Genomic DNA, 25,701 nt, shown 5'->3' with positions numbered 1-25,701 from the left:
GCCGATGTTATCGCGTATAAATGGATCTCTCCCGGGCAAGAAATATTTTTAAGAAACGATGCTCTCGGGCTGTGTTAGGTGTTCGAGTTCGCCATGGAAGCCAGAACCTTTCTAATCATAGAAAGCCGAGGGGAGGTCTCGGGCCAACTGTGTTCGTATATTTAAAATATATTTCTGAGAATATCGTTGGAATATATTTAAAAATTGCTTTTGTCGAAGAGCAGGATTAATCGTTGTTCTTGCGACATGGATTCTTCTGTCAGTCTTTGTCCTCTTTGGTTCTTGCATTTTTACCCCATCCTTTAATCTCTCTCTCTCTCTCGGGTTTCTCTCGCGCTCTCTCTTTCTCTCTTTCTCGCGCTCTCTCTCTCTCTCTCTCTCCCTCGGTTTTCTCTCGCGCTCTCTCACTCTCTTTCTCGCGCTCTCTCTCTCTCCCGCGCACTCTCTCTCTCTCTCTCTCTCGCGCTCTCACTCGCGCTCTCTCTCTCTCTCTCTCTCTCTCTCTCGGTTCTCTCTCGCGCTCTCTTCGGTTCGCCTCTCCTTCGGTTTTGAGGCTGACGCTTCAGGCTTCGAAAAGTAAGTAGGGTGAAAGGAATTCTCTCCACCGTCCTCCGTATCCAAGCAGCACTTCTTCTTCTCTTTATCATTCTTTCTGTTTGCCTTGAGTTGGCCGCGCGCTCGCGCACACTCCCGTAAACCCTCCGCTCATTATGCCGGGAGTATAGCCGCGTGTATAACCCTCCCATGCTCTTCGACTCGGCTTCACTTGATCGAATTTACTTGAAACTTACGACCGGATTGTTGCCGGACGCTCGACTTTCACGGCACCGCCGACTTCTTCTTCTTCCACGCATCACCCACTGACCGTCATTTCTTTCTTCAAAATCTGCCTCCGACGAGATCCTCCTCTTTCTACGATCTTGTTTCTCGCATCCGTTGTTTTGAACAAATTGTTGCAACATAAATATTAACGTGAAACTAAAACGTCGATCGATCCGCGTCGCCTCGGAAAATTCATCGGATCGCAGTTAATTAATTCGCTCTAATTAACGCTCAGCTTGGAAACGAAAATGGACAATTTTTGGGGGATACAATTAATCGGCTCGTTTTTATAATAATAGGCAATCGGTAATTGTAAGAATGAGTCGGCAAGGCTGGAATAATTGTATTTTCTCTTCTAAAATTGTCCGCGCGCGCGCGCGCGCGCGCGAATTCGGGAGAAATTAGCGTAATCGTATCTCCTCTCCCCAAATTGTCCGTTTCTCTGCGCGATCCGAGCGTCGATTAAACATAATTTATTTGCGTATCTCTCGAGATTTCGATTGCAAAAGCTGCCGAGACATTCAATCGTTTATCCAAGAACAAATCTTAGCAACTTCGACGATTCTGAAATAAAAAAAGAAAATTCGAAACCGACGCAATTGATCGGTAATTTCGAGTTAAACAATCTCTTGGCAGTCCAGTTTCCAATCTTCCGTGTCTTCTATCATTCGAAGATAATTATGACGCTTGATTAATTGTGCCATCGATTGAAATTCGATTGGACTTTTCGAGTGCCGTATCAGATCGCCGCTTAACAACGTTATCATCGTAGAAGATTACCGACACGCGATCGGAAGCAGACAATAAAATCATTTTTCCACGAACGCCGTTGAAAACGAAGACAAAGCGTCGTTTCGTTTTCGCGAACAGACACTGCTCATCTTCTGGTAGAACGGAGATCGACTTCGATCGGGACTATCGATCACGCGCGCAACTGTACATTCGTCCTAATTTATATTCACGTAATCCCTTACTGTTTCCTGTGGTGTTGCTTCTAACAGGTTCGTCCGACGTAATCGATAAATCGTTCGCCTCAGTTTCGAGGGACGATATAATTTGATCGTGCTTCGAGGATTACAGCGAATTCACCCTAATTCGCGCTCAGATTGTGCACAAAAATGGACGATTTGGGAAAATTGTTCGATCGTGTCTCCTCAAATTGTCCATTTTTGCGTGCAATCAATTAAGGAGAATTTACTTCGAAGAGAAAGAGAGGGAGAGAAAGACTTCGGCGACGAACGAAACGATGAAAAGATACGTTTTATTTATTATAAATTTACAGATAAATTTTTATTATTACTATTATTACCTGATTTTTATTATTATAAATAAAGAGACACGCGTTTTTTCGCTGTCGTCGAATCCGACCCCGAGCTAATCTTCAAACTGCTCGATGAAACGGCCTCAAAAAATCGTCGTCCATGGTATCGTTTTAAAGAGGAGGCTTCAATCTTTCGGTTCATGATAGTCTTGACCCGAATAAAAATTTCCCAGCGTCTCCAGTGACTTTTGAATTCACCGTTTCGCCGGAAGATCGGATCACGAGACATTCGTCATTCCGAATTGCTTGAAACTATTCCAAAAAATATCCTGTTCGAAAATGAGCTACGACCAGCGAAACTAGAAGCTTCGAGCTTGAAAACGAGCCTAAACTCGTCCCGGCACGGCTCGTTTCAACGAATTGCAACGGATGCGAAACGCCGGCCGAATATTTCGAGATCGCGTATGAATGAAAATCGCGGCGTCGCGGTAAACGAGTAGCCTAATCGGCGGATCACGGGGCGGCGGCCGCATCTAAGATTTCCGGCGGATTCGCGGCTCTCCTATATCGACGACTGTTGCCAAAAGTGTCGGCTGGTCAGGGTCACTTTCCTGCTTTGAATGACGTCAAAACCGTTCGCCTACTCTCGCACGGTTTGCCTCCTCCGGGGCCGGGCCGGGTGTCGTCTCCTCGGCCGATGTACGAACGAAGAAACGAAATGGTTTACACCCATCAATCCGTTCCGGACGCTCCCCGTGATATCGCGTTTCCAATTTTAGCTGGATACGATGCACCCCTCCGACCCCGGAGCGCAGCGACCAGATCCGAGTGTGACTCGGCAGACGAGAAATAGACGATGAGATTTTTTCGGTTGCCCCCCTCCCCTCCGCCGGCCTGCCCCGCGGTCCCAAAATTAGGGGACCGGCCCTAAGGCTGACCTGACCCTCCGCCGCACGATTTTCCTGCTGCCACGATTTTCTTTCCCGACGGCTGCAACGCGAAACGCCTGCGACAGAGCTCCTTTTCGGCGCCTGGTACATTTCGACGATTTTTATGCGCTAGAAAAATTGCTCGGATTACTCGCGACTCTTGTACAGTCGCATTCAAGACAGCCAGGAACGTTGGAAGCATCCGGGGACGTCGCGATAGAATACTCGATTTGCTGGAAGCGTTGCAAACAAAAGTGCTTTCTTTTCGGAGCCTGCTATATTTCGACGATTTTTATGCGCTAGAAAAATTGCTCGGACTACTCGCGACTCTTGTACAGTCGCATTCAAGACAGCAGGAACGTTGGAAGCATCCGGAGACGTCGCGATAGAACTCTCGATTTGCTGGAAGCGTTGCAAACAAAAGTGCTTTCTTGAATGACATTTTTTATTCTTACGTCCGCAGTCGGAAAAGTTAGATAAAATTTCGCAATCGTTGCAAACAATTTATAGATAACATATGTATATATAGATATGTAACTTTTGTGTCAGGACATTTTTTTAATCTTGCACGGCTCGCGGGTTGTAGCGATAAAATAACAAAATAGCCGAACATTCGTTGGTTAATTCGTTGAAGCGAATTTCCGCGAGAACAAAAAGGTTTGGAACCTCGACAATTTCTCCAGCTTCGGCTACAAAATTAACAAAGCGTCTTGCCCTGGGTGCCACGGTTTTATTTGAAAGAAAACATGAAGTATGAACCCTTTGCACTCGTGTGGTGACTCTGAGGCACCACTGAAATTGTTATATCACGTTCCAAGATAATTTTTATATGAACAAAGTTTAGATTTAAACAAATTGTTGAAAGTGCAACTGTTGTACGAGTCACCATAAAACACAATTTCATATGCATAAAATGCACTTCGTCATATAAAATGGAAATACTGTGAGTCAGAAAAATTATTTTTCATTTACAGTTAGATGGCTTCGAGCGCAAAGGGTTAAGTTACTGATATAATATTGCAATGGCATTTACAGTATTCTTTTTATCGATAATCAATATGTGTTCTCTACACTATATACATTTTTCATTCATCCTTTCTAATAGTTCCTAACTCAAATAGCCATTTGTAGCCAATCTAAACTTGCAGCACCCACTACGAGATATCTCGTAGTTGGCAGTCAACGGGTTAAAAAGAGATGCTTCGAACGAGATTATAATGCTCGTAGAACATGTTCGCGAGAATCGATGCGAGCGATTCGCGTAAAAAGTGTGTCTCTTGTTCAGAAATTCGACAGAACGAATAAAAGAGCGTCCATCCAGCCGCGATGATTCAAGCTGGGATAGGCGAGGCAGAATCGTTTTGATTCCTCCGGCGAACTGTCCCGTCGCATAGCTGCATTTCAAGTCTCCGCTGCTCCGTGCTACGTAACATAAGATGCGTCTCCGCAAGGCCGATCGTTTGTGTTAAATAGATTTGAGTCGTGCAGTTCGCTTTGCGGACGATCCTCTCTTGCCACGCCGCGATAAACATACCGAACGTACACGCGCGCGCGCGCACATACACACACACAAACACACGTACAGAGAGGATGTACGAAGCGAGCGGGTCGCAATGTTAACCCCTTAATGCACAGTTTTTTTGAAAAAAAACCGGCCGAAAAAGATCAATTTACCGCCCCTGATTCAACTTTTCTTTCGGTGGAGAATTTTGATATACCGCGCTTTTATTCCACGGGAAAAGACTGTATTTTATTCTCGAATAAATAAGTGTTACAGCTTACAATCCCATGTAAATGATAAATATCAAGAAAAACGATTTTTTTTCTTTGCTTTCACATTATTATCTTCAATTCTCGGTTATATTCGATTCGTGAAAAATCATAGCAGCATAAAAATACAATGCCGCTCGAATTATACCTCGAGTGTGCACAGTTTGGCGCTGTTTAGCGCGCTCGAATTAACTCGAGCGTACAAGTTAACCCTTTGCGCTCGACTGGTGACTCCGAGGCACCACTAAAAGATGTTTACGTCACATTACAAAATAATTCTTATACATCAAGAAAATTTAGATTTGAAAAATTGTTAAAAGTATAATTGTTGTATAAGTCGCAAGACCCAATTTCACACGCATAAAATGCGCTCTGTCGTATAAAATAAAGACAGCGTAGGTCGGAAAAATCATTTACAGATTTACAGTTGAAATGGCTTCGAGTGCAAAGGGTTAAGGGGTTAGTTAATCCTGTTGGCGAGGTGTGTCCTAATCTTGCTGGCAAAAAAATCCGCGGTCTAATTAGGGCCGGGGGTGGCTCGCGTTCCCGTTCGATCGTCCACCAGTTTCCTCAGCACACATACTTTCCGAAATATACAGTGAGTCAGAAGAAGAAGAAGAAGAAGAAGAAGATCATTGGCAGCGTCGCAAAACTCGGCACCGTTCAACTCGAGACCGTTCCAACATTTGTTTATCCCTGAGCAAGCACGAGCTAGAAAGTATGACGGAAAAGTTTATCGCGGGATCGAGAGAGATACGCGCCGAGGAACATGACGAATTAGGCTCGCGACCGAGGCTAACCAACAACAGTCGCGCGACGCCGGGGTGACGTCGTCCGATCTTAAACGCGACGATGATCGCACCGCGAACTTTTATGCGAAATGATCGTTTCGAATCGCAATAATCGCCGTAAACAGCGGCTCGATGCGATTCAAGCGACGCCCTCTCGGCGCGCGGTCACCCCTCGCCCTTCGAACCGTGACGAATCGGGGCGAGAGAAAAAATCGTGGCGCAATCGTCGCGGAGTCTACGCACAGGGCGAGCTTCCGGCTTCGAAACGACGTAGGTTTCGATCTCGAGAAAAATTTCCCGAAGCTTTCGCGGCCGCTCGAATTCCGTCGCTGCGAGAACGTCGAGACGAGAAACCGCCCACGCTCTCTCGTCCGCCGAGCGACGACGAGACGCGACGCGGCGAAATAACGTATGACGTAGATAAAAGTAGAAACTTCGCCCTTCGAAACGACGTAGGTTTCGATCTTCAAAAAAATTTCTCGAAGCTTCCGCGGCCGTTCGAATTCCGTCGGCTGCGAGAACGTCGAGACGAGAAACCGCCCACGCTCTTTCGTCCGCCGAGCGACGACGGACGCGGCGACGCGAAATAACGTGTGACGCAGATAAAAGTAGAAACTACGCCCTTCGAAACAAGCCCGGTCCGAAGGTGCTACGATTTTTTTCGGCCGCGTTACGAACGGTCGAATCGACGAGAATTTACGCAGGCAGCGCGTTGGCTAGGCTGGGCGATTTCGTTTGTAAACACGGGCGACCCGGAGGGGCGGGGGAGGGTCATTTTATCTGGAAAATGGATCGACGAGACGTAGATAAAGCGATTTACGGTTCAGTTGTGTCGCGGACGTTGAACTGCTCGTGTGTTTCGGAATTTCGAGTGCGATCTCTTCTTCGACAGTGTTACGCGAGCGTGGAAATTCCGATGTGTCGTGCAGTTATGTGATTCCTGTAAAAATATTCGAGATTGCGAATTCATTGTACGAACGTGTGTCTCGATAGATGGTGCGTCCGATCTGTGGAAAGACTGTGGATCGTGGGGCCGGCAGAGTTTTACGTTCTCTGAGATTTTATTCTCGCGAAACGGCGCGGCGTGCGGCGCTTGAAAAATGTTTCGCTGTAGAACGTTCCAATTTCTCGCTATTTTTGACTGTCGTATCGGTGGAACCGTGTGTAACACAGATTTTAGTAGACACAATTTAACGTTAGTATTAAATTTCTTGGGCACCGCTTTATAAATATATCCGTGTGACTCACTGCGTGAAAATAAGTTTTGAATTGCTTAAGAGGCGTGGCCGACCGAGCTATAACGTCAATTTATGCCGTATTCGATTAAACAGCAGCCTCCTGAAACCGACACACGCTTATATTCCTGTACACGAATTTACATACTCGCCCGCGTACTTCAAACTATACGTACATATATATATATTTTTCCATTCTCGATTTTTTCCATCGCCCGAGACACAAGAATTTGTAATCGTTTCCTTGGGACGAGAGAGGGTCGTTCGTTTCTGTCTCATTCTAATTTCCATCGATTCAGCTAATTAGTTCAATTATCGCTGTGCTTGGAGCAATCAATTCGAAGAAAATTCTGGGAACAATGTTGTTTAAAAAGCCGTCCGTGCTGCTTGTTTCTTGCTTCTTCGTTTCTCTTTTCTTTTTATCTTTTACCGTAACCGCTCGTCGCGATTAAAAATCGTAAAAGAAGCATGTAAAACTTAGCCGCATCTGCATAACACATCGAGCGCAGTTCAATCGCGTCACAGGCGCGATGATAGATTATTCAGATTGTATTTCGTAATGTGCGGCAGACGTCTGGAAAAAAAGAGCTACTTTAAATTGCGCCGTTTTCAGGAGAGTTCTCGGTGAGATCATTTGTCGAATGTCATTAACGAACGGCTAATTGAATGGTAGATTTAGAAGGTCGGTTGAAAAAAAAGGGAGACTGGGTCGTCGGATTTTCGAGTCGGAGCCGAGTCGGAGCCGAGTCGAGTCTCGGCGTGTCCGCGCCTCCCAAGAATAAAATCTCTTTCTTCGAGCACGTGATCTATGTCACGGATTGTAGTCTTCGTGATTACGACAGCGATGATGTCATAAATGCTGCACCTATACCAACCGATCCAACATCATTGCCCATGCTTAGATAGATCTATGTATACCGTTGCGACATAAGCCAGCTTTTTACACCATAGATCCTTAGCTGGCATTTCATCTTACTCCGCCTGTGTTTTTGCTCGCCGGGGTGCTCCCAGGCTGCTGCTGCTGTTGCTGCATGCTTTATTTAAATTAATCGACGCGTGTCCTACAGGATCTCGGTTATTCGAACGATCAATCAATTGCATTTTATTTTCCCGTTTTACGCGATCTTTTTCCAATTACAATTTCAGAGAAATATCTTGGTATTATAACCTTGATATAACCTAAATATTAGTAAATATAACCTCGTTCTTTTTCAAACGATTAATTCGATCGATTGTCGACGCGTGTCCTACAGAATCTCGGTTATTCGAACGATCAATCAATTGCATTTTATTTTCCCGTTTTTCGCGATCTTTTTCCAATTACAATCTCAGAGAAATATCTTGGTATTATAAAACGTTGACGTAACCTAAATATTAGTGAATATAACCTCGTTCTTTTTCAAACAATTCGATCGATTATTTCGATTGGTTCGAACGTAGAGAACTGATTTCCAAAGGATTCGAACGATGCATTATGCATTCGACATAACCTAAATATTAGTAAATATAACCTCGTTTTTTTTCGAACAATTAATTCGATCGATTATTTCGATTGGTTCGAACGTAGAGAACAGATTTCCAAAGAAAATTCGAGCGACGTGATTAAATTGTTTATTTAGTTATTCTTTCTTTTTTATAGAAACTATAAAAGACGACGATTCTTAATACGTTGTAAACGGTGATTCGAAGCGTCAGGGTGTCGCGTTGTAAACATTAGCAGAGTGATGATCAGTGTGTTAAAAACTGCGAGATTGAAATGATTCGTGGAACCGTGATTCATAAATTGGTTCGGTCGCCAAGGAATGCCAGTGATTTCTTTAACCGATGCATCCTAGATGCTCGAAACGGTTTACCAATCGTAATTCGCCGTCGGTTATCCTCGTTTATTTGCAGAGCGCAAACGATTATATTTATAAATGTGTAGAATAAATCGTGTCGATAACGGGTTCGAAGTAGAAATAAAAGCGACGCGCGCGGTGCCGACGAGAAACGATTCAAGAAAGCGAGGAACGCAAGGAGGCGGCTGATGTCAGCCATAATGAGCAATGTTGCTAAAACTGGACATGAGGCTGTGTTCTTTCCGCTCGCGCGCGTTCCTCTTCTCTCTTTTCTCTCGCGGGATCATCGGCGGGACAATAGAGCTCCTTTAAGGACACCGGTTTGTTTCTCCTTTGGAAATAAAAAACTGTGGATGGATTTTTAAACGGACTTTACAGAAGCGCCAGTCTCCGCGCGTTAGATTAATAATAATGCTGGCGGATCGAGCAGCAGCCGCCGGAGTTCGAGCAGCCCGTGATCAGTGTAAACAAGATTTCTAGACCAGTTTGGCTTGTTTCGAGCGCGCGTTCCATTAATTCATGATTCGATTGCGGCGCTTACGCGATTTTCTAAAAGTCCGCGCGGCGGAACGACGATATCCTTTGAAAACGGGAAAAAGCATCTCGGTGGAAACGAACGTAAAATGCGATTTCGCAGGCTAAATAATAATATCTCGTCAGGTTGCTCGGGCGCAGAAGGTCGTAAAAATCGCGAGGGTTTAGAAAGTCAGGCGAACAGGAATCGGCGTCTTCGACTGCCGGAAGTATACTTCGACTATGCCAAGCACTTGAACCATGGCTCCGTTCCCACATCGCTGCCATTTTCTGCGAAACGGAAAGGTTCGACAAGAAACCAGGACATGGTTTATTGTTGTACGATTCACCGTTCCGAAATTGTAACATATTTTTCGTTCGCTCTTTTCTCTCTCTCTCTCTCTCTCTCTCTCTCTCTCTCTCTCTCTCTCTCTCTCTCCGAATTCTTGCCGACTCCCGTCAACAACTGTCTCGACTATAGAATTTCCGTCGGGTTCTTTTTGTTGCAGAAATCGCAAAGGTGCGGGCGAGTCTATTTCAAATCAGCGGCGTCAAGAAAGAACCGCTGGTTTTGCCGGAACCGGAGGGCGAGATCACAACGTTGACAGAGAAAGTTTATGTACCTGTTAAAGAACACCCAGACGTAAGTTTCATACACGTTTCGGTACATGATTCCCTGGTCGTACTGCTGTGGTAACAGAAGTACAGCTGTCGATGATTATGTTTTGCAGTTTAACTTCGTCGGGAGAATTCTTGGACCACGCGGGATGACAGCTAAGCAATTAGAACAAGAGACAGGATGCAAGATTATGGTGCGGGGTAAAGGATCCATGAGGGACAAGAAGAAGGTAAAACCCCACCTTCGTCGAGGATACGACGATTGCCTGAGATATCTAGAAAGAGCCTAAATTGATCGGGAGCGTTTAAATTTATTGTAGAAGTAAGATCGTCCTCTCTGTGTAAAGCCAGCGAACTGGCTACGAATCTGTTTCGTAGAGAATTTTTTCTGCAACGTGTTTGGGTCTTGGTAATAATTTCTGTGGAGTCGTTCCACTTCCAAGGGTTAAGGGATTTTTGAAAATTGTAAAATAGTCGGCTTTATTTTCACCGTTTTTTTTTTCATGGGAATAGATCCTTGTTCCTCGGAGATTCATAGCGATTACAATCCATCTGGAATTGATGGTCCAGGGTATTTTTAGAGAAGCGAGAGTGCAAGCTGTGGGGGTCGGTTTTTTGTTTCAACAAGCTGCACGTCGGGAAACGTATATGTTGAGTTACACATTGAATTGCAAGCCACAAAAAGCTCGGTAAATAGGCGGTCAAGAATTATTTTGAGAAGCCTCTGGCGGACTTATATATTCTTGAGAGAAAGAAAAGCATGTATCAGATGATACCTTTTCTTGGTAGATTCCATAATATTTTCATCTATTTTGATTCTTCCCTGTTCTTTTTCAAGCTGCGTATGACGAAAGAAAGAAAATTTTATCGTAAGTACATATATGAGAAAAAGAAAAGTTACAATAGTTATTTCTGTGGACAAGCGTAGAAAAAGGATTGTGCTCGCTTCTGTGTGCAATCGAATTTAGTCCCCAGAAAATGTTGTCGTTGTATATTTTCCATATTTTTCTTTTAAGTAGGAGAAATGTTAGACACTCTCGCACTATGATAAACAACTTTATTAAATCATTTTTTTGAGACTGTATGTGTAATGTATGATACTAATTCGTTTGTATTGATTCACTAGGAGGAGTTAAACCGAGGTAAACCAAACTGGGAGCACCTAACGGATGAACTGCATGTTTTATTAACAGTCGATGATACTGAAAATCGTGCCACATTAAAACTTGCCAGAGCTGTGGAGGAAGTCAAGAAACTCCTTGTTCCCGTGGTGAGAAAGTTCCTATTATTAAATACTATAACCAATTTGCAGTATCGTTCTACGCTTTTCTCAGAATTCCGATGTCCAATGCAAATTGTGTCTCCTGTTTTTTTTTTCTTTTATCACTAACACTCCCCTTCGCAATTATTGCTACTTGAATTGCTGATTTAAAATACCTTAAACAATCAGTCACCTGCAAACATTGATTAATCTATTAATAATAAAATGCTCGACAATTGGAGACTTTAAATAACAACTTTATAGAAGAACAAATTTAGACAAAGTAGTAGCTTTTGTAGTTGAAAAAGGTTTACACAGTCAGCATCATATGTATTTCTTACCAATCATGTTGATTGTTAGCAGGCTGATGGGGAGGATGAACTGAAGAAGCGACAGTTGATGGAGCTTGCAATCATAAACGGTACCTACCGGGATTCCAACACGAAAGTGGCTGCTGTTACAGGTACATATCTAGAAGTATACGTCCCTAAAGTTACAGCAGTGATGAGGCCTCTTTTGTTCTACGTATTCATCGATAAAAAAATTAGTGGATACTTCTTAAACACGGGACAGACTATCCTAAATATTTCAAAGAAAACCAGTTCACAGTTCCTTAAATAAAATACCCCTAAAATCACTTTGTTGTGTTAACGTTCTAAATTGAGACTCTACTTTTAATTTGATCATGCAGCGATTGTTAGGATTTAATTAGGAGGCTGAATCTTGACAATGGTATAATTTAGGGGTAGACCTATTGAACGTTTCAGCCTGCGACGAGGAATGGAGACGTGTTGCCGCCGCTGCAGCAGAAACGCAGCGGCTTCTGCCCGGTTTGGCCACTCCGATGAGGACACCAAGTGCACCACTGGGTGCACCATTAATCCTGTCACCACGGATATCGGTGCCAACGACTGCAGCCTCTCTTCTGAACGGTTCGGGTCCACCGGGTTCCCTTCTCTCGGCTGGTGACCCCCATGGATTGATCTACACACCATATGCTGACTACGCCAACTATGCAGCCCTGGCAGGATCACCTCTGCTCACGGAGTACACAACTGCTGATCATTCTGGTGGGTTGTTTGCTCGCTGATCTTAGTTGCAAGATCGTTCTCCATGAGTATTCTCTCTCTCCTTTTGACAAAACACACACATTTTTTATCCCCCCCCCCCCCAATTCTTCTGCTTTTTGATCTCCCCCTTGTTCTTTCAGCACTAAAGAAACAGAAAATCAGAATGTGTGCGAGAAAGAGAGACAAATGAAGCAATTACATGTTCACGGTTCTTTTCTATTGAATGTTTTTTTGTGGAGAATCTAGTTTCGATTAGAATCCTGTGGAGATGTCTTCTTTTTTTTATTTTATACATTTGGTACGGTCTATCGCCTATTATAGTTTAGGGGAAAACGAAATTGTGCACACACGAGAGTGCATCACTTCTACAGAGAAGTAGAAGGATTTTTCTACAGAGAAGCAATTTATTTATTAACGGATTGTTAATAAGCAGAAATTTATTTATCAGCGTGTGATAAAAAGAAAAAAAGAACGTTTGCCAGAGTATCATCATATGATCCAAAAGTTTGTGGAATGTTGGAGCAGGTTGAGCATATTAATTAAATAATTCGATTCATTATTTGGCTGTCTAATGAAACAGTTTCTTTTACTTTTTATTTTGTATTTGAGACAATTTTTACTTTGCAAATACTATTTAAAAAAAAAACAAAAAGAGAAGCTGCCAGTTATTAAAGAATGATGTGTGCTCAAGCCTGCGCTACAGTTGATGTTAAAACAAATGTTCTCCACAGTCAAACAGTATCTCGATTTTAATGATAGTCCCAGTGATCTGGTCGCATGTGTGACTGGTTGTTGTTACTGTTATTATTAATATGAATATCATTATTTTTATTATAATAAGGTATTAATTATACTACCGTTATTATTACTGTTTTCGTTATCATTATGAAGATTATTCGAATCGTTACTTCTTTCGCTATTAGCGTATTGTTTTTTCTATCGAAAGTATCATGATCATCGTCATCATCATCGTCATCGTTGCTCATCATCGTCATTATCATAATCATTATCATCACCGCTCTTGTCATCGTCATTACTTGAAATTCTTTATTAGAAGAGCATAAAGGCAGAATACCACTTAACATAATAAACTTAATGGTAACTTTTTTGACATTAGATAAATTACGAACAAATTCAAATGACTCGATAGTTATTGAAGCAGCAATATTAGTGTTCACTCCGTTTAGTATGATATTATTCTAGTGTCCATATTAAGAGAGTCAGATCAGTCATTTACTAGTCGTGTCAGTGCTGATAATTATTTAATGATAATTGTAATCGATATTAATATAAATACGTATTTATGAAACAAGTTTCTCACATTAAGAAATAGAAGTTGTATAATATAAAAAGCAAAAAGGATGATATGTAAATGGGAAAAATCTTATAATTTAAAAGTGAAGAGATTATTTCTTTGTTAGATGAACAAAAAGTACTAAACATATCGAATCATGTGTCAATATTATTTATTGTAGATGGAAACGGTATTCGTACAGAAGTATTAGATTTTACTTTCTCTGGTTTGCATTTCTGCAATAAGGTGGTAAATAGAAATTATCGTGTATAATGTTCTTCAAAAGCATACAAGATGAATCTCTTTGTTTCCTGCATAATCTTGATTACTCTACGATAAATCTTCTTCATACATTTGTTACCATTACTCAGAAAGTATACATTTCTTCTATGTTCATCAAATAAGCATGGTATGTTTGAAAAACAGAGAAATATTCGTGCATCGTTCATTTAAAAAATATAAATATAATAATGAACGTTTTTATTAAAAGATAAATATATCATCGTAGTAATTTATTTTATATAAAACAAAGGTGAAACGATAGATTTCGTGAAATACAAAATAAATAAACAACTGAATATTTTCTTTGTACATTATGTTCAGAAGAGATTCGGATTGTTTTTTAGTTGATAATTAACTTTCTCTCTCGAACGTACCATCACTTATTGCATTTTCTTTGGTGCATTCACATGTTAGTACATTTAGTGGCATAAACATTATACGTACTCGTTATATTTAGTGATTATATCTGCAGGGTAAGAAATAAGGGTTGAAATAAGCTTATTTCTCGTGAAAACAGACAAGTCTTAATTATTTAATGTATCTTTTTTTTTTAATTTATTTGACTTCTCAGTATTTTATAAATTTATCGGGCAGAAATTTTAAAAGATCGAGTAGTATATACAATAGTTATTATCTCATGAGTGGGAATTATTACATGCAGAATTTTAGCAGGGTACATAGCAGTATTCGAATGAGTATTTTATCCACGTTTACTCATTTTTTTCTGTGGAAAATATTGATATTAATTACGATGGTGCACCATGCATTCTGTATGTTTTAAAACTATGAGAAATTCGCTTATTTCGAATCGCGGAAAGTAGTGAATTTTCGTAGCAGATTTTAGAATTAATTGAGACGATGTTCACGTTTAAAAACGAACAATTTTTATGCCATAAGTAAACTCACGCGTTACATTTGCAGTTGGTGTCATATTTATTTATTAAATTTTTCTATTATCGATAAACTTAAGTAAAGCTAAGGCGAGCGCGTAATAAATTTATACAAAGACTTATTGTACGTAAGTTTAGTATGATTTATGATACACATCAATGTGTGTGTGGGACTAAATCTTCTTCAAATTGGTCGCAGAAATGTTGGGACAGCTTTGTGGGACACTTTGTGAGACTTTATGGGACAGCTCAACTGTTTTAAAAAGTGTTTAGTAAACGTTTTCTTTCCGAACATTTGTTCAACTTTCTTGAACAACAATTTCAATCATTTTTCGGATGGCTTGTTCGACTTTTAGGATCCTTTACGATCCAGTTTAAAATTAACTCTAATCTATCATAATGTCGATAGATTCTCTGCTGTTTCAATAGATGCAGTTTCCCATTAATTTATAATTGAACAAACTTTTCCCGACACTCTGCGTACGTATATTGTAAATCTTCAATGTCAAATGTAATTTCCTGCTATAAGAAAGGAAATTGTTTAAGTGTCTCTGATATTTTTATATTTTACGATAATTCTAAAATTATACACCTCGTATAAATACTCATATTTATAGCAGTATATTTTTTAAATACATAAATTCGGGAGTATACAAATAAATATTTTAAAAGAATATTTAGCGGAGAATACGAGAAAGCATTGAAGTAGTGAACAAATTGAATATACCTTGACACGTTAGACAAAGGTCTGTAAAATTGTACAAAAATATTTTCTACGTATCTTTGTCACGAGGAATGAAACGTTAATATATTTAAACTTAGCAGTCGTTTCGTTTCGTTTTGTTTTTTTTGTACATCACACGGATGATTTTGTAAGTTAAAGATAAATATTTTTATATGCTTTTATCCTCTTAGTACTGTTCAGTGAAAATAGTAGAAAGTCTAGTTGAAAAAGGACTTGAACTTCATTGAGAAAAGGACTTGCTACTCCTAGCAAACGGTTTCTGTCATTTCTGTGTCGATTCTGGCGTCAATATAAATATAAAATATTTAAAAGCGATTTATTATATCTCAGCCAGGAGTAGTGCCACTGAATGCGTAAAGATTAATTTGACACATTTAAATAGTTTTGTCACAAAAAGTGTTCCCTAATGATAAATAGCTACACGAACAAACGAATATTTTCAGAATAAGAAACACAGCCTACAATTGCAGCAGTCAAGGCTTATAAATTCATGAAAAAAATTAAACGGAAAAGCTCATCTGCAAGTCTCGTGCTATTCAATGAAAGTGATGCTGATTTTATCGAATATTAAATATTGTGGAATCAGGGGAATAAAAACATTACGCTCTCTCTCTCTCTCTCTCTCTCTCTCTCTCTCTCTCTCTCTCTCTCTCTCAAGATAGCAATCGCAGAACACAGAAACCATATTCGTTTCTTCTCGAGACTCATTAATTTATCTCGGATGATTCGTCAGGGATTGAACGGTTTTCTATTTAGGATTAATTAATCGAAAATATTTTCGCGAAGGGTTTTACAATTAGCTTGGCGAAGATAAGTCCAACTAACGAGCTCGTTCGAGTTGTACAGATAGGAAAATCTTTAGGGACCAAGTGGATCATTTTCTTAGAGATGAACAATGTCCCACAAATAGTGTGCGCAATGCATTTAATTGTATCAATCCTTCAGATAAATTAAAACAAAAAGAAAAACACGAAATTCAATAATTTTGAATTGAATGAGATTGTTTAATAGAAAAATGAATAGCAGGATTCTCTCCTGCATGTATAATCTTGAAATCATTTTCTTTTTACATGGTGGATGTTTTTCATTAGAGTAAAGAAATGATAGCGTAGTTCCTGCGAAATGAAAATTCGTTGATCACAGAGTTTACTTTAAACGCGTGCAATTATCTGACGTAAAAATGATTACTGGCTGTTAGAAGAATAAACTTGATTGTGTGCAATCACTATTGTGAGCCATTGTGTCTGCAGCGCTAAGCATTTTACCTCGTATCGAGTATAATAAGCCACTGGAAACGCAGAATACAATTCTGTCTTTTTTTTTCTATTTTATTTCTCGTTTAAGTATTAGTAACGTTATGAATGTTCACGTTCATATTCAGTCACAGGCAAGTTGAAATATTATTTTTTCGAACTAGCATAAACGCAACAGCAACTGTGTTCTGATATAGAAATATAATTATTTAATTGTTACCGGTAGCGTGTATATCGAGACGGGAAAATACAATGTACAAAGAAACATGATCCCCGCGATCTTGCTGATACAACGTGCTTAAACGAGTTCGAGATATACATACATACAGTGAAAGATATTAGAATGTAGTTATTTAAGCAAAGTACACCAGTGAAGAATGAATTGTAAATAATGGCTTACACAGTAGTCCTTAGGAATAGAATCTTAATTTATATAATTTAGTTCGGAACGAAGATTTGTACATTTTCGAGCATTATTTGAATTCTCTTTTGATTTGTACGGGATCTCTTTGATGATCGTGGAATATATTGTGGAAATCCGGGAATGGCTGAATCTTTGATCCGATCTACGATGGATGTGTACCGTGTATTTAAATAGTATTATTATGCAAGGTATTCACATTATTGCATCCTTCTCATTATAACTATACTTTGTACGACGTTTAGAATTAATATATTACCGATTTCTATACGATTATAAAAGTGGTACGTTTAAAACTATTCATAATTATTCCAAGCCTGAAGGGGGGCAGGATTCGAAAAATGCGAACTGATAAATGCGGAATAATAAAAATTGTTATTCTACCAACAGACTCTCCACTCTCATTCGAACAATTTTATTTATTTAGCACGATTTAATCATTGTTTTATTGCTTTTCAGTGAATTCGAATAGTGTTTGCATGCGTGAATGTAAAAAACAAAAAACGCATGGAACCATATTTCTGCGCCAAGAAAAATCAGATCTACCTCTGTACACGTGTACAGGTAACCCCCATATAACATATGGCGTTATGTTCAAGTCAATTATCAGTTAACGATAGGCAACAAGAGGCAACAATGATATAGTAATTGCGTTTCCTTTGGAATCTGTTCAATGTAGTCGCCATAAAATATTTAACGAGTCCTCAAAAAATTGTATATAGAACAAGCGTAGAAAAGTTTTTACGATGTGAAAAGCTAAATACCAAAGAAAATGTGAAAATCATGTTGCGAAGAAAAAGTGGCTGGTAGTTCATTTGAGCAGTTGGGGTTCGTACAGGGTGAAAACTGTAGGAGTATGGGGGTTGCCTGTACGCTGACTTGTATTAATCGGATCTATTGTTGTTTATAGCGATAGTTAAATGAGACGGTTTCCAAGGAGTGGAAAATTAAATGATACTTGTGGACATGTGCAGATGAGTTATTGACGTTTGTATGTTGGGGACAGGTGCGGCAGCGGCAGCTGCGAAACAGCGTAGGCACCTGGGTCAGATTCGCGAGCACCCTTATCAAAGGGCTGGTGCTTTGTCGTGAATTCGGAGAGCGCAATCACTATACCTGTACGCGCCTCCGCACAGAGGTCAGTTTTCTATAACCATTCAACATTTTCATTTTTTACAGAGACACTCGGCTGACCGGTAGCTACCGCGCGCCCTTTGTCGCAGGGGTTGCAAACGGAATAACGAAAATCTTCGGTTAAACTGTGCGAGTACGGAAAGTCTGCGTCAAAGATCTAATTATAACAGCGTTTCGGTTCTTATAAATGGATCGCGGATGTTTATGCATTTCTGGCACCGAGAAACGCAAGAGACCAAAAATTCTAATAGCAGTTAGCCTATTACATGTGTTAAATTGTTATTAAAATTTCGAGACTGTTTTTCTTGTTCATGAATTGCTGGCTAAAATTAGGGATTTGCGTAAACATACGTAGTCTAGTTACCAGAGCTGAAACAGTGTTATAATTAGATCGCGGGTCTCGTGCATTCCGCAAAGTCATTTCTATTTTTCTTCCGCATTTTGCAGAAAGATATATCGTTTATTAATTTTTCTTTTATCGCGGCACAGCCTCCGTGCAATTCATTAAGAATTTTCCAATGGGTAATGCAATACATGATTGCTTATGATTTTCTGAACCGTTTCAACCCTTGTTCTATTCGAAAACATCTTCCTTTTGAGATATTTAAACATTTGATTTCCCATTCGCGCTTCGAGAACGATGGTTCGACTTGAAAGGATGAGAAACAACCATAATTTACTTCTCTTCTTTACAGATGAATATATGTATATTGCTTTTCCATATGCAAACTATATGGGACAAAGGAATATGTGTATATTTAAATGTAACACTTAAAAATTTCAGTATTGTGTTCACTCCCCGCAATTAGGTGCATCGAAAGTGCATACACACGGTCTTTTACGGCTACGTTTTCTCTTCGTTGGTAGTCAGAGAGTTCTCTTTTCGAATGATCATATTGAAAACGTGAGCTTTTGCAGCAAGATCAAGGTACGGGTGCGCACCTACCTAATTTCGACACGACTCTATATATGTATAGTCTCTCAATTATACAACAATTATCAAGAGTCTCGCTTTGCATAACAGAGCTTTTCCAACAATGTTTATAAATTGGAAAAGTCGAAACATAATTTTGTATGCAACGTGTATAAATCCAACAAAATGAAAACAGAGTAAAAAAAATCCATAAAACGAGGTATTTAAAATGCTGGAAGATTCGAGCATCTAGAATCCAGATAAATGAAAGAAATTCGTTTAGGATGAAAATTCGTGTTTTCCCGTGCAGCATAATGCTCTCTCTCTCTCTCTCTCTCTCATTCTCTCTCTCCCTCGAGGGAATTGCATTCGCAGAATTTCTTTTTTAGCAACTTGTGCCTGTGGAACACGTATTTAATTAATTTGCCTTTTTTATGCGTGTGATGTATGCGCGCGTGCGTGATGTATACATATATATCTACTTTAAATAAATGCACCTATTGAAGCATTGACAACAAGTGTTTTTTTTATTTCAAATGAAAAGGTAAACAGGGGTGGTACAGTAATACGATGCGAAGGTTCGAAACAGTGTGTATACATATATATATTTTATTTTATATATTATATATATATGTGCACGGATCTTTCAACAGAATGATTTCCAAACTTCGGATGTCTCTCTTCCATGTGTATCCAGGATTATCATTAGCATAACTCGAAGTACAGTATTAATTTGTCTAAAAAAAACAAAACAAAAAAAATAGTAAAAGAGTAAAACAACTATACCCAGAATTCACATGCATATCGTAATTCAGTTGTGGCTTTCTTCTCAGTATCCATGGAGAGATTAATCAACTAATTTTAATCGTAATTAAAAACATTTCTCTGATCGTTCCGTATGATTTTTCAGGAATTTTTTCACTTTGTTTGTAATGTTCGCTTCTTTTCACCCAGTAACACAACGTGTTCAAGTTCAAAAAGAGAAAAAGAAAATCGAGAAAAGTATTTATAAAAATCGTTCCTGAAGTTTCATCCTGTCCTTCTTTATGTATCACCACTAACAATTACCACACACACATAATTTATATAATTGACGCCTTTGTTAAACACGCATTTTATTATTTTTTTTTTACTTATTGTATAACTTACGTACCTATTGTATTTATTATATAACTATGCATTGTCTTTACGAAACTAACAAAAATGCTCCACATGGCCAAGTTGACACTAACTTTAACGTTTCTATATTTATATATATATATATTATACATATATATATATTGTACACTATATTTGATGTTTCGTCGAGGAATAATAAGAGAAATAATAATAATAATAATAATAATAATAATAAGTATGCATAAGGGTGACTTTAAGTTAAATGCCTGAAACACATCAAATTAAAATGACAAATAACTTTTTCACGGATATGTCATTTCGCTTCTATGATCGTTAGGATGAATTAATTGTCAAAACTAAACTGATTTCCAGTAATAGCGTTGCCATTAAGTTATGCATTTAATGTTAAGTCAAACGTATGTACAATATCACTTTATATTTAACTCTGCTATACATGGTGGCAGGTGCACACCCAAGCTATCTAAAAAAAAAACAAGAATGTACTTAACTTTGTTATTATCACTATTTTTAAATCTGCTTGTTTGTACTCATTCGTGTCTTTCGATAACTATTATACATTATACGTATAGTGTTATAGAATTCTGTCCATCTATTCTCGTGGGTATCCTACATGCGGGGAGGATACATAATCTCATGAAACTTTAAATCGGAGTAGTTTAACCCTCTAATCATTCAATTTTCATTATCTTCACTGATTAACAAAACTGTGTTAATAGAATTCAGGAATTGTCTTTTTATTAGATTCTTTACTGTATATTATGTGATTTCCTATAGAGAAACTGCACGGTAATAAGTGAATCTCATTGAGAAACCACTTAAACTGTAGCAGAAGATTAACAGTTGATTTCTAATTAGAGGGTTAATGATAGGCTAATGACCACAGCAGTCGAAGCCCGAACAATATAAGAAAGAAATGTTTGAAAACACTATATTGATAAAACAGGGTGTGAAGCAGTTGCTCAGTGTTCGTTCGTTCATTGCAATCTCGGTATTGAATTTTTGATTAGATCATTTGAATCGATGAAGAATCATACGATTAACTTATCGATCATGTAATTAAAAATATCAAATGCATTTCTAAGCTAAAGCATTGCTTCCCACTAACTAGGTTTCTCTCGACTATTGTACTATTCAGAGACTTGATATTAACATGAATCAATCATAATTAAATCAACTAACAAACTGTTTTTTTCTTTTCTTTCTTTTTAACATTGGTTGCCCATGGCCTATAGGCTTGGAGTGCTAACAATGGAATCCACTCGCCCAGTGCTAACACCTGGACTCTGGAACAACATCCGCGTTCGATTGATTCACCAACCAGATGACCACCTTCGTCGTTCGCATCACCAGCCCTGTTCGTCAAGTTATTATCCATCCTGTATCCTTTCCGTGCTTTGAGAAATTGTGTAATTTCGATTTGCGAATTTTTCTTCCAATCGGGGCAAAAATATTTTACTCACTGTTCGGATGAATAGATCCATCGCATCAAAATTGTTCTATACAAAAAGTAATCAAAACCACAATGTCACAGTACAGTAAAAGCCGGAAACGTGTCTCGGGACAACTATCTTAATTGAAAAAAAAAAAAATAAAAAACAAAAAACAATGGAATTCTCAATTTGCATGAGCAACAGTCTCGAGAGAGCCTCGTATTTAAAAGAGATTTATATACATATGTTAACGTTACTATTTCTAGTTTTACTTGTGTGTTAGTTTGAATATGAAAAAATTTTTCATAGTATTAACAAGGATATCGACATAATTTATTACTATTAATTCTTTTGCCCCCATCACGTGTAACAATTACTTTGGTGTTTTGTAAGCACGGAGTTACTCAAACGTTTACTTACGTCTAAAGCACACTTTCTGATTTCTCATAGAATCTTTCGCATCTAAGGAAAATGGTTCGACTTTCTAACGTTAGAATGTTAACTTATTTATTGTTCAGATACAAACCTTATAGTCCCTTATATCTCTGTAAGGAAGTGGGACGTTTCTCAAGGTGTGATATAATCAGAAAACGCAGCGTATCATCGAGAAACAAAAGGAAATCTGTCTTTTGCTATGTGTTGAATACTCATTTAGATGCGAGGTACCCAACGTTGACTAATTAAGAGTCTGTTTGGTCATACCAATCAATTATTATTATATTTGTCAGAATTCTGACAATAAATGAAAGCATAACATGATAAGCCAGTCCTTTGGTAAGTTTCATTCTTGGATCACTGAAACAATTCGGTTGACTTGTTTTACTCCAAAGTACTTTATTAAACAATTTAGTAATTAAAGTGTGTAAAAAGCAGGTCATAGCATACCATATTCTACAGTAGTATTTGAAACGATTTAATTAGTTGGAACAATTCGTCCATTAAATAGATGTTCATGCAGTTCAGCAATCGATTATAGCACAGGTACTTATTTTATTACAGGTATAACTAGGGTATACATAGCTAAAGATTTATTCTTAAATAAGAGTGGAAAAGAGGGTTGCTTTACCAATTGAATTTATTTGTTTCTTTTCTGTTGTATCACACCTTCTGTACTCTGAGTCAGCAAGATTTTAAGATTATGCCAGACTAAGTTTAACGAATTTTGCCATCTATATGTATATATATCCGTTTGAGTCCCAGGGGTCATTGAAAAAAACACTATTATTTTATAAATATTTCAAGTTTTGTTCAATAAAAATTATTGAAATGTCTGAGACTTTTCGACGCAAAATTTATATAGCGCGATCGCACTGCTTGGGTCTCAAACGGATGTATATGATGAAAGTAATTATGAGTTTGTCTCATTGTGTCTGGACAGATTAATGTTTTTAGTACTTATATTGATAGAAAACATCAGAATGAAGAGGAAATAAGACGAGAAATTGAAATAGTTTAATGTATTTCGTACAATTAATGGAATAGCATGTTCATATATGTAATAGGTGCAATATGAAATTTGAAAATTTGTTTTCATTTTGATATTTTTTATGTGAAAGTGAAGTTAATATTAAGTCTGTTAACATTTAAGATGGGAAAACAAATAATTGAAAATGATATTTCTTTTCGCAACATTTTTAATGTTATATAAGAGCGAAATATTTACGTACAGTTTTATGTCGGTGATTGAATATTAATCAATTATTTAATATACATTGATGAGACAGTGTAAACTAAATATTGGAACTGTTAGATACAAAATTTAAATGTAAGTTATACGATTGGAGAGCAGATCCAGTCGAGTATAGAATTTTAATGGAATTATAGTAGTGAAATATTGCAATAATTTTTATTAAGTTTACAACATATACGAATTCATGCAATCAAATGAATATTGAAAAAATCAAAACCATCGAATTAATTAATTAAGTCTTACATACTTATTCTTTCTTGTTTTTTAACATACTACATTGTTACATGACTAAAAAGAATCTCTAATCACGTAATGAAAGAATATCGTTCGAATGTTCTACAATCTGAGAATCTTGTTATACGATAATTATCATGGTGCAATTAACAAACAGAAAAGTAAAATTATCCATTGACTATTCTCGATCTTGTTAGTTTAAACGAGTTCTTGCAAAAATATATTTTTTTATAAGGCATATATGTATAGGGTACAAACGTTTATTAATGAACTGTTAACTCAAAAAATTCTATTGTTACGAGATGCAACAATTTCTTTAGCACAAATGTTTTATTTTTACGTCTCTTGTTGCAAAATCGAGAAGCTATTTGTAATTACCTATTATACATACACTATATATAGAATAATCGTCTAGATCTATACGAGACTATATGCGAGATTGATTTATTTACAAATGAATATAACAATTAGATATATATTTTATATATACATATATATACATATGTATATATACATATATATACATATACATACGAAGTTTGTTTTGTTTATTCTCTGAATTCGCCATATGTACATGTAATAATACGGACGATTTTGTTATATCAGTTTGTGTATATTTAATAGATCTGTCTAACAGTGCTTGCCTTTTCAGCAAGCACTATCTAATTATTTCTATTCGTTATTTAAGGACAGGTAACTATTATTTTATGTACATAGATTGTATCTCATAATATAATTGTATTTAGAATGATCTGAAATCTACTTATGTTTGTAGCTTAAAGTAGCATTAGGCATATTTTAATATCATGTATTAGGTTCAAATATATATATAAGAAAAATACAAATATTTATAACGTATGCAGAAGGGGGAAAGTCAGGAATCGAAGCTAATTTTGTTGTACATTTAGTGCAATAACGATATATGCAATCTTTCTCATATGTATACATATAACAAGTTACTTACGGAAGCATACAGATTCTCGCGTGCCCTTCATGATTAATGTAATGTTAATTAAATATATGAACTTGACACGCGAAACTGGTTCAATTGTATATAAATTTTCCACGCCAAAAAATTAGAGTCTTATGATTCGAAGATATGAAAGCCCGTTCTTTTCATAAAGTATTAATAAAATTTTGTATCAGAGTAGTCGATTGTTAACAGATCAATATGTTCACATAAAAATAACACTGTCTTGTTGGATAATATATATAAAAACTTTTATATTATGCATATCCATAAGACTACGTCCGATAATGAAATAATAATGCACAGTTGCAATTTGCTAACAATTTGTACTGCAGTAGAATTTGATGATCGTTCATTGATTCAGAAATTATGAAAAATAATCACCATGCTTCCAGCAAGAAGCGTAGTGCTTGAATTTCAATGCAACATTTATTAATTGTAACAGATAGATGTATATTTTTGAATAACTTGCCGCGTACTATACTATAAAGTGTAATTTCTCTATGATTTATATATACCAAATATTTTGAATGTGTACCTTAAAGTCTGCAAAATTGACGACCGGGTTTCTGATTTTCCCTGATGCTAACAAATTATAGCATGAATATTCATGCATAAGGTGATGAATACTCTTCACATTTTTTTGTACTGTACACAAGTTTTAAATACATACTTATAATATATGTGTAATAAAATATACTTAAGTCGATATCAAACTGATTGGACGCCTGTTGTAGATCATTTCGCGGAGCATCTCATTATAGGCAGTTACCTCACAGACACTGTACGCTAGAATCTTCTCCGCATGATCTTCAGTATCAGGTAATTAATTTTGACATCGACTTCGAATCAAACTTACGATAAAAAAAACAAACGATAAGAAAGTATAACGCAGACTACACTAAGGTATTTAATTTTTCAACAATCGATATGCACGGATCAATGTAAAAATGTAATCATAACAATAAAGCAAAACAACTGTTGTTTCATTTCACTCGAAGAAATCACAGATTCAAAAAGGGACTATGCGTACTTCTCATTTGTAACGCTATTATCTTTTAATTAGTGTATTCGTATGTGTTAAGCGATTAACGTCCGTCTATATTTGCATTAATTACACGTCGTATAAATACGAGATATAGCAGTACACCTATAAAACGAATGCATGTAATATAAAACATGAGGAACATCTTCATA

General features: G+C 37.6%; 1 protein-coding gene across 15 annotated transcripts in view; it reads left to right on the top strand.

The window, feature by feature from the left end:
- how (protein held out wings) overlaps positions 1-25,527 on the top strand; it is a 38,874-nt gene extending 13,347 nt beyond the window's left edge. The window contains exons 1-8 of one of the 15 annotated variants that reach the window (XM_033471165.2): positions 8,595-9,465; positions 9,669-9,802; positions 9,891-10,007; positions 10,904-11,044; positions 11,399-11,501; positions 11,788-12,108; positions 18,000-18,131; positions 21,413-25,527. In XM_033471165.2, the coding sequence (XP_033327056.1) occupies positions 9,270-9,465; positions 9,669-9,802; positions 9,891-10,007; positions 10,904-11,044; positions 11,399-11,501; positions 11,788-12,108; positions 18,000-18,085 (1,098 nt within the window). In that variant the 5' untranslated portion in view covers positions 8,595-9,269 and the 3' untranslated portion in view covers positions 18,086-18,131; positions 21,413-25,527. The other 14 variants (XM_033471166.2, XM_033471164.2, XM_033471169.2 and 11 more) reach the window with 14 other exon arrangements.
- Positions 25,528-25,701: the final 174 nt, after the last annotated feature.

Source organism: Megalopta genalis, chromosome 2 (assembly GCF_051020955.1).
Source record: "Megalopta genalis isolate 19385.01 chromosome 2, iyMegGena1_principal, whole genome shotgun sequence".
NCBI lineage: Eukaryota > Metazoa > Arthropoda > Insecta > Hymenoptera > Halictidae > Megalopta > Megalopta genalis.
The sequence above is the reverse complement of the archived record's forward strand: the minus strand, read 5'-3'. Positions and strand labels throughout refer to the sequence as shown.